Source organism: Trichosurus vulpecula, chromosome 4 (assembly GCF_011100635.1).
Source record: "Trichosurus vulpecula isolate mTriVul1 chromosome 4, mTriVul1.pri, whole genome shotgun sequence".
In the NCBI taxonomy this organism is placed as follows: Eukaryota; Metazoa; Chordata; class Mammalia; order Diprotodontia; family Phalangeridae; genus Trichosurus; species Trichosurus vulpecula.
In genome coordinates, this window is record NC_050576.1 from 74,935,151 (window position 1) to 74,945,737 (window position 10,587).

Consider the following 10,587-nt stretch of genomic DNA (forward strand, 5'->3'; position numbering starts at 1 on the left):
GCCTGGACCCTGAATACAGGAGGAAACAGATTTTTATACATTAAAGATAATTAATCAGATAAGACCAATTAATTAAGCCGAAACAATACAACATTAGGTAATCTGATTTCTAGAGACTTTCTAAGTTGAAAGGGGGAGAGCAAACAGGTGCAGTTTCCTGAATTCAGAAAAAGAGGCATCTGACTCCTCCCTCCAAGTATCTGTAAATGCTCAAAGAAACGTGGAAACAATAACTGATTAATATGGGGCCACTTCTCACATGACATAATGGGTTGCTTGAGATGTACAATTGTGAGAAAACTCCTTATGTCAGTCTTTGGATCTGACCAATTCCTATGTCTTGTGTGAATACTTTATTCAATTATAGGAATTGGGAGAAAACCTTATTGTATTGTTTGAACCTAGCCCTACGTAGCTGGGGAGCTGGCTTACCTCTATCTGCTACTTAGAGACCCTTGAGTAAGGACCTCAGTGATGCTGACCAGAAACCTGGTCATATCCAAAGACTGACATAAGGAGTTTTCTCACAATGTGGCAGTCTTATGAGAGAGAAGGAAAAGAAGAAATCAATCAACAAATATTTTTAAATATCTATTCAGCAAAAGACACTGTTACTCCTAATAAATGGCCTGAAACCCAATCCCTGGATCGTGGCAGCTAGTGGGGTCCATTCTCAAAGAGAGTAAAGATCCAGATGAGAGAGTCAGGTAAAGGATGTATCTGCTGGCCATAAACAGGTACCCTTCCTCCATACCTACACACAGCCTGAAAGTAGCAGGTGAGACCTTCTAGTCTCTAGTCCTCCTGCTACCCCCACCTCCTTTAAGAGATCACCATCCCCTTTTCCACTTTGAGAATAAAACTTGGTATCTGCTAAGCAAAATGATCATCGTTGGATAATAGCAAGGTGCTTGGAAATGATCAGAGATGGCGCCGTTAGAAAGTTCCAGAAGTCATAAGGGAACATTGGTGGATCCTTAGGTTTCATCAGGAAGTCAGATGATAGCACTGGGGATCTGGAAGTCATAGAAGGGGGTGGTAAGGCCTGGAGACCCTTAGGAGGCAGTGACAAGGCAAATGGGAATGCCTCGTGCTTCTTCAGCTCCCCAGAAGGGGGAGTTGGAGCTAGAGCCAGTCCCTAATGATGATCAGATTTACAGTAATATAGCAGTTTCAATCTTACAAAACAGTTTTCTCACAACACATGAGGAAACGAGTTCAGAAGCTTGCTAGGCTGTGTGAATTAGGACTCCCATTCAGGTTTTCAGACTCCCCAAGTCCTCTCTTCCTGGAGGTCAGTGGGTCACAGCTCATCCTCCTGTGTACTTCCCTCTCCAGGTACAGCCACTGAGGACCCTCATTTCCCCAAAATCCAGTGGCCACCAAAGGACCTATGTGACTCATGCCACAGTGAAATTGAAGGAGACCCTGTGTGGAATCTAGGTGCCACTCTTAAATTTTTCAAGTCCCACTTTTCTCTTCGAAACATTGTCATCGACCGTAAATGGTCTGTGGAAGCCTTGCCTGGCCCTGGGAGCTGGCACGGAGAGCTAGAGAATCCTACTTTCTCCCCTCCCGCTGAGCAACCAAGTCCCACAGAGTCATTGAGAGAGGAGCCAATAGACAAATCGGAATACTTGAGAGGAGACCATAATGAGATTTCAGATTATTTGTTGACCTGGCTTCTGGGGAATAAAGTCCCATATGTGGCGAAAGAAGTCATCTCAGCAGAGAGCGATGGCTTGACAACAGAGTTGCCAGAACACCACCGTGTCCAGGTGCTAAATGTGGAGATGAAGGAACATCCAGAGAAGCAGTTGATAGAAGACCAGGATACCCTTAATGAGAAGTCTGATGATGCTAAGTCCTTGATCTCAGACGATGGAGATAGATCTCTGATCTTGGGTGATGGAGCTGAGTCCTTGAACCCAGATAATGAAGCCCAGTCCCTGGTCCTGTATGGTGGAGCTGAGCCCCTGATGCTGGACCATGGAGCCCGTGAGCTGTTCCCAAAACCACAGGTTGCACAGAAACTGACCAAGCGAGACACGTTGACCCTGCAGCTGGAGGAAGGTGCAGATGAAGTCAAGCAGCTGTCCAGTTTCAACCAGAGAAAGGTGGGGGCTAGGGCCCAGCCAGGCGGCCAGTGGCTGTGGATGCTTAGAGGGACCTTCTCCTACCTGGATGTTGGTCTCTGCATTGGACTCTACTCTGTGTCCTTCATTTGCCTTATAGTCATGTGTACCTACTTCCAGGAGAGGATGAAGTCTCGAAAGGGCAGAACCAGCTACTTTTCAGCATGAGCTGCTGAGGTCACATTAGGGGAATGGGAGTAGGGTGGGGGACATCTCTTCTCTACCTCCTTCCACGGTTTAAGAGTTCCTAGATGGTAGGGGAATGGGGAGGAGGTGGGGAGTGAGAAAGACCACAACACCAGTGACCCTCTGTGAATAAATGGGAGGGATGCCTGCTGGAAGGAAATGTCACTCGAAGGTGACTCTGGGTCAACTTGAATCTGACAGCAATGTTGGGAGGTGAGGTGGAGGAGGGCGCTGATGAAGGAAGCGCTCTGCACTCCTCTTCCCTATCATAGTTGGGACACGGGCCATAGAGGAGCATTGAATGAAGGGAATTCTATCAGTTACTAACCTTCCTGCCACAAATTAGTTTTTAGGCTCCCTCAGGCCCCTGCTTCCCCACCTCCACCTATCCTAGGAATGTGGGAAAATGGAATCATTGCTTCTATGATACTCCTCCCAAACATTTGTCTGAGGTCTGGAACTAGGGGGAGACCTGAGGCTGGATTCCCCTTGAGCTGCCAGTACATCGCTCTAGAAATGCCAGGTCTCTTTCCGAAGTCCTAGGCACTAATATTTGAATACTCCCAACACTGAAGCAAGCTTGTTTCTTCCCTTCCACCGACAGGAGAGAGCTAGAAGATGAGGAACTTCTCAGCAGTATTGCTATGAGCCTTTGCCCCTCCTCTTCAGCCCCAAGGACCCTATCAAAAAACTTGGAATCCTGGTCACTCTTGGATTAATAAAAGAATGAAGAAGAAAATAGCCATAATTCTGAAGTTCTGGCCCCCGTGAAGAGGTCTAGTGCTTTGCTTAGCCACCGTGGGGTCTGGTCTGAGATTGGAACCTAGGAATTTCTGAGGTTATGCAGCTTTCTTAGGTGTAGGTTTAGATGTTTGTGTGTGTGTGTGTGTGTGTGTGTGTGTGTGTGTGTGTGTTGTCGGGGGGAGGGGAGGTTAGAATGGAGTAGGATCCTTACCTAGGTGGGTTTGCATTTCCTGTGAGACCCTATAGACATACTTGCTGCTAGCCTTCTTTCCAAAGCAATCGTCCTTCCCAAAGCAGCACCATCAACTTGAGTACAACTGAGAATTCACTGGTGTTTGCTCATCTGGAGGTGGGGGTGGGTATGGGGGTGGAGGGCCAAAGTTGCTCCAGGGCTGGGGGTGGAATTATTTAATTATGTAGCTAGGGGGCATGGTGGGAATTGCAGGGTGTTGGGAGGTGCACTAGAATTTATTTGTGGTAGTTTGGGGTGGCTTGGTATATGGCTGTGATCATGGGAGAGGGAAGCTTTACACCAGAGATGAGAGCTCTTAGCAGGAAGGGAAAAGACTTGGGAGAGGGTCAGTTGGCCATTTCTTCCTTCTCTGAGCTAGAGCCTTGTATTTTGAGCTATGTCCTCCTGTATTCATCTTTCTGTTTTTCCTGTGAAAGTGACATGGGGCATTGGTTGACTGTACATTGGGATTGGCTAGCAGGGTTTCCTCTCCCTACAGACACCAAGTCCTATATTGGTCAAAGGGAATGATGGGGGCAGGAAGGAAAGATGCAGCCCGAGTCTATGAAATACCTATCTCAGCTGGTGATTTGCAGAATAAATTATTTTTTGCTAAGGCAATTGTCTGCGCATTATTTGCCTTTGCTGAGGAAAAAAAAGAGTATAAAACACATCTGGACACAGAAATTAGAAATGATCAACCTCGGTGAAGCTTGCTGCCTCTGGAATATCCCACTGTCATCCTGGGGAATCTACAGGTAAACTTGGGGAAAGGGCATCACTTAGCCTCATCCCAGCACCTAGAATCTGGCCTTAATGGGAGGGAGTTGGGTCACTGGGGGACTATAACACCCTCTAGGCTAAGCTGGCTGCCCCTAGAGGGTCATGAAATCATAGATTATGAGCCCAAAGTGAGTTTAAAAATCATTGCTGCCCAATCCCTTCATTTTTCAAATTAGGAAACTGGGACCTAGAGAGTCTAACTGATTTATTCAGTGGCAAACTCAGGATTTGAACCTATGTCATCTAACTCCAATGTCAGTGTTCTTTCACCTGCGTCATAAGAAGCCAAGGTTGTGGTTTCGGGTCCACTTCATTCCTGTTAACAAAATGGCCTCTGGATTTCGTTGTCTTACCCACCGCCCCTGCTACTCCTGCCTTTTCTTTTCATTTCTACTTTAGAACTAGCTGTCCCTACACGCTTTTTACACCTCCCTCTCTGCCATCTCTCCCTTTCCTCTCCTCATCTGCCCTCCCCCCATCTCTTTTAGCCTCCTCGAAGATCATTAGGGAAAGGCGGTGTTTTTGAGATCGGTCCTGAGCCATCTGCTGTAGCCCTGGATGAATCAGCCTGGAACAGATTCTTTGGGACTAAGCAGCCTTCCTCTAATCCAGCTCTCCTCCTGCCTGAAGAGGATTTAAAGGGATCAGAGGCTGACTGATAATAAACTTTATTAAGGGGGGAGGTAGAGGCTGTGAATCGGATTTGGAGCCCTTGACATCTTCACTTGGCTCAGATGGCCCTTGGGGTTGGGGGGAGGCAGTTGGGTCCGGGGGTGGATGGAGCAGTATTGGAGTATAGGGACCAAGGGGTGGGGGTGGAGATGGGGAAGGGCCCTCACCTCTTACCTCCTAGGGAAGGGAGGAGAGGGTTAGAAGTAGGCCACACTTCACCATCACCACAAAGACTAGCTTCCCTTTCTATGGCACTTTACAACATACAAGGTACTTTCTTTACAACTACTCAGTGGCAGAAAGTAGGGCAACTTCTTATTCTAGACGAAGTTGTGAAGGCTCAGGAAAAGAGGCAATTTGCCCACACTTTCTACCCACAGTTGCCCACACAAAGCTGGTAAAGGGGCAGCTAGGTGGTACAGTGGACAGAGCACTGGGCTTGGAATCAGGAAGACTCATCTTTATGAGTTCGAATCCAGCCTCAGAAACTTACTAGCTGTGTGGTCCTGGGCAAGTCACTTAATCCTGTTTATCTCAGTTCTTCATCGGTAAAATGAGCTGGAGAAGGAAATGGCAAACCGCTGCAGTATCTTTGTCATGAAAACCCCAATGGGGTCACAGTGAGATGTAAATGACTGAACAGCAGCGCAAAGCTAGGAAAGGTTCAAAAAAGGGCTGGAGTCTAGAAACTACAACTCCTGACCTGAAATCCATATTGCCTCTTAATAAACAAGCAGCACCGAGGAAGGCCCAGGCACTGTGCTGGGCATATGGGGTAGAGTGAAATAATACCTGCCCTCAAGGAGCTTTCTATCTGGGGAGATACCATGTATATATTGAATCTCTCCATCATCAAGCTTTTAGTAAGGGCTGATTTTGTGTTAAGCACTGGTGAGAAAGCAAAAGCAGTCCCTGCCCTCCAAGAGCTTCTATTCTAAAGCGGGGGAGGGGGGGAGGGGGGGCACGGGGGCGGAGACAGCATATATATATATATATATATATATATATATATATATATATATATATATATATATATATATATCAAAAGTGAACACAAAATAAAGAGTAATTAGTGAAGTGCACTAGCAGCTCAAGCAATCAGTGATGTTTTACTAAAAGAACTAGGAATTTTGGACAGGTGGAGGTGAGGAGGGAGTAGAGGACCGACTGTGTGTGGAGGGAAAAACCTCAGTCTCTGTCTAGTGTGATTTGTTTTCAGTTTGCCCCCACCACTAAGATCTCTCTGTCTCTGTCTGTCTGTCTCTCTCCTCTTTTCTCTGTCTCTGCTTCTCTGTCTCTTTTGTGCATGCTTGTGTGCACTCTCTCTCTCTCTCTCTCTCTCTCTCTCACACACACACACACACATGGTCTTTCCCTGCTCTGAAGGCCTGAAGGGAGCCTGGACAACACCTCCCGTGACCACCTTTGTCATAGAGGCAGAGATGCCCAGACAGAGCCATGGGAACAAAAGTCTGCTGTGGAGTCAGTGGAATGCAATCTGAGGATTGTATTTAGAAGGAAGACAGAGACTAAAAGAGTCTCAAGTGAAAAGGACACCTTCTCTGGTAGGAACATGGGCCAGCACCCAGCCAGATGTAGGGACCCTGGGTAACTCACATCCCCAACTGCTCCCCAGCCCTCAGCTCTTTTATACTGGGGATTCAGGGTAAAGGGAACATCAAGAATTCTTGGAAGGAAAAGAAGCTTCTAAAAAGCAAGGTGAGCAAGGGGAAGAGGAATCTTTGATTCATTCACCTCCTGTGTGTAAGGAATGAGCTGTGATACAAAAACAAGTTCACTGGTCCTGATTGTGTGATTGGGCCTTGGAATACCAGGTCTTTCATATCTTTAAAATTTGGTCAATGTCTTTTGTTTTTATATCACAGTCATCTTCAGATTTTCCCTTTTCTTATAGTGAGCTTTACCTTGAAAAAATTAATTAGAAAAAATAAAACATGCAAAACCAACAGGTAAAACAATGGGCTTTGAGGGCAACATTCGACACCCATATTCCCCCACTTCTTATGCAAAAGGAGGGAGGTACAGTTTCTCATTTCATCTCTGGGCCAAGATTGGTCATGATAATCACACAGGTTCATTTTATTATTCTTTTTATTTATGCTGTAGTTGTATATATAGTTTCCTCTCAAGTCTTTTCAACACATGCTAATGAACCTGCCTTCTGTACTTGGCCCCTCACATCCCAGTGTCACTGCCCAGCATGAGGCTCCTCCAAATCCTGGAACAATTCTCCCTGGGGTGGCTCTGATGATGGCAAATCCAGAAAATTTCATTCACTATAAGGGACTTAGTGATGGTAATTGGCATCATTTGTACCCTATTACTGTTGGTAAAAATCTTTACTCCCAAGATGGTGAAAACTAAAAGAGAAAAGGGGAGGAGGCATTTATTATAGTCCCAAAGGCATCTGGGTTGGACTTTCTCCATTTAGTTATAGCCTACAGAATTATATCAGCTTTCCATCAGTTAACCTTTGCAAAGGTTATATGATTCCCAGCTAACCCCAAAGTGTTTTCCCCCAGTTCACGTTTTCCTAGAGCATTTTGGTTCTCTTTTTTAAAAAAACATATTTCCACATTAGTCATGTGGTGAATGAAGAATCAGAACAAAAGGGAAAAAACACGAGAAAGAAAAAAACAAAAAACAAACGAAAAAGAGAAAATAGTATGCTTTGATCTACGTTCAGACTCCATAGTTCTTTCTCTGCATGTGGATGGCAGTTTCTATCACGAGCCTTTTGGAATTGTCTTACATCATTGTATTGCTGAGAAGAACTAAGTCTACCAAAGTTGGTCATCGAGAAATGTTGCTGTTACTTTGTAAAATGATCTTCTGGTTCTGCTCACGTCATTCAGCATCAGTTCATGTAAGTGTTTCCAGGTTTTTCTGAAATCTGCCTGCTTATCACTTCTTATATCACAACAGTATTCCATTACATTTATATACCACAACTTGTTCAGCTATTCTCCAATTGATGGACATCTCCTCAATTTCCAATTCTCTGCCACCACAAAAAGAGCTGCTATAAATATTTTTGTACATGTGGGTCCTTTCCCCTTTTTATGATCTCTTTGGGATATAGATCTAGTAGTGGTATTGCTGGATCAAAGGGTATGAACAGTTTCTATAGCCTTTTGGGCATAGTTCCAAATTGCTCTCCAGAATGGTTGGATCAGTTCACAACTCCACCAACAATGCATTAGTGTTCCAATTTGGTTCTCTTTTGGGATACCATCACATCCTGACCTAGTCAGTGGTTTTTAACCTGAAATTCATGAACTTGTCATAGATAAATGGATAGAGAGATAGATGATAGGTAGATAAATGAATAGATGATAGAAGGAGGAATAGATAGATAATAGATGAATAGATGGATGGATGGCTAGATGATAGATGGATGGATAGCTAGCTAGCTAGCTAGATGGATGGATAAAATTTATTTCAATATGATTTGTTTCCTTTATAATCCTATATATTTTATTTTATGCATTTAAGGACATTATTCAGAGAATGGGTCCCTGGGCTTCACCAGGCTGCCCAAGAGGTCTATGACAACAAAAAGTTCAGCTCTTTAGGTGTAGCTTTTATCTCTTACCCGTGCTCCTGCTAGTATCTACCCCCTGCCCCTCCAAACTCGGTAGAACATAAACTCCAAGAGGACAGGAGCTGTGTCATTTGAAAAAAATCTTTGTGATGCTAGGGATAGCATCCCAGATTTGCACACCTATTGGTTAATGAGCTACTGTGTGTGAAGCACTTTACAAACCTTTAATACCTATAAATGTCAGCTCTCAGTGCCTTGCAAAGAGTAGAGGCTTTAATGTTAAATGAATGAGGGAGGGAGGCAGGAGAAAGCCTGCTTGGAACCTCCGTGTATGAAGGAGAACTCTGAATGGGGCGGGGGTGTGGGACCCTGGAAGCATGCCTGGGTCTCCCCCACACAATTGTCTCTACCCCAGCATCTTTCTTTGCTCCCTTGGCCCTCTGATTGATAAACAGGGGGTGGTTCCTCCTTGTTAGCCGGACTGCTGCCTTTCACCTTGATTTCCCCAGGGCTCTCGTGAACAATATCAATAAACACTAGGCTTCGCCCCCACCAGCTGTTCCCTTCCCCCACACAGTCTGCCAGTCCAGGGAGCTGGGGGGCTGTGGTCTTGGCAGTGAAAAAGCTACTGGTTCTGGTCTGGGAGCAGTTCCCAGGTGGTCGGACAGGCACGCGTTCTGATAGCACCCCCTGAGGCTTTGTCTCATTGTTCTTGGGCTGCAGGAGTGCCAGGAACTCTGCCCTCTGGGAGCAGTTGGGTTTGGATTCATCTACGGGTAGAAATGGGGAGAGGAGCCCCTCCCTTGGCTTCTGAGCTAGCTTGCCTAATGGGTTAGAATGCAGACAGGAGAATATGAGGAGGGAGAGGGGAGCCTCCCCAGCCATTAAGCTTCAGTGTCAGGAGGACAAGCGGGGCAGGGGGAGGGCAAGGCCATGATGGGCAGGCTTTTAGTTTGCAAGGTCCACCTACCATTTGGTGAGTCTGTGTTTGAGCCAGATAGTAGGAAAAGGTGACTATACGCTCCAGCAATAGCTCAGGACTAGGGCTCTCTCATCAACCTTGTCCTAAGAATAACAGCTGCCATTTCTGTAGTACTTATTATGTGCTAAGTGGTGCAGTGGATAGAGCACTGGCCCTGGAGTCAGGAGGACCCTGAGTTCAAATATGGCCTCAGACACTAACTAGCTGTGTGACCTTGGGGAAGTCACTTAACCCTGATTGCCTCAAAAAAAAATTATTACCATTATCTCATTTGATCCTCACAAAAATCCCGGGAGATGGGTACTATTATTATCTTTATATTACAGTTGAGGAAACTGAGGTAAACAGAGGTTGTGACTCAGCCAGGATCACACAGCTAGTCAGTGTCTGAGCCTGGATTTGTTCTCAGGTCTTCCTGACTCTGCACCTAGCACTCTATCTATGGCACCACCAAACTGCACCCAACACAGCTTGGGTTCCCACATTCAGTGTATCATTTGTTCATTCATTCATTCATTTTTGTAAGCTTAAATTCCTTCAGAGGAGAGTGTATGGACTAAAGCCAAAGCTTACAATTGTGCTGAGATTAAAGTTATTTTGAGGGGAAGGCAGCAGCAGCTGAGAAGCATCATATAGAAAGCAGTGCTTGAGCTTAGCTCTGAAGGAAACGAAGCAGAGGTGAGAAAGGAGTGCATTCTAGAGACGGGGGACAGATTGTGCAAAGGTGTGGAGGTGAGAGATTGGATGTCATGTGTGAGGAACAGCAAGGCTAGTCTATCATGGATCCATTCAACAAGCATTAAAATACCTCCTATGCATCAGGCATTGTGCTGGGCATTAGGCATAGCAAGGCAAAAAAAAAAAAGGGAACATTTCTGGCTTAGGAGAACCTTACATTCTCATCAGGATGTGTCCCTCAGGATGATAATGGAAGACAGAGAAGGATAGGATTGGGGAGAGAGACTGAAGGGTTGAAAGGAGAAATGAGAGAATTCTTGTTTTTTGGAGGGGCCCAGACAGTAAGCTATTAGGCAGCTAGGTGGCTCAGTGGATAAAGCACTGAGCTTAGAATCGGGAAGACTCATCTTCATGAGTTCAAATCTGGCCTCTGACACTTACTAACTGTGTGACCCTGGGAAAGTCACTTAATCTTGTTTGCCTTAGTTTCCTTTTTCTACAAAATGAGCTGGAGAAGGAAATGGCAAACCACTCCAGCTATCTTTACCAAGAAAATCCCAAAGGAGGTCACAAAGAGTCAGACACAAGTCAAATGACTCAACAACAAAGA

General features: G+C 45.4%; 1 protein-coding gene across 1 annotated transcript in view; it reads left to right on the plus strand.

Moving 5' to 3' along the window:
- The window catches only part of QSOX1 (quiescin sulfhydryl oxidase 1), a 51,894-nt gene extending 47,976 nt beyond the window's left edge, over positions 1-3,918 (plus strand). Inside the window, exons 12-13 of the mRNA XM_036754770.1 lie at positions 1,339-2,117; positions 2,926-3,918. Coding sequence (XP_036610665.1) covers positions 1,339-2,117; positions 2,926-2,943 — 797 coding nt within the window. The 3' untranslated portion in view covers positions 2,944-3,918. The remainder of the gene's footprint in view (positions 1-1,338; positions 2,118-2,925) is intronic.
- Positions 3,919-10,587: the final 6,669 nt, after the last annotated feature.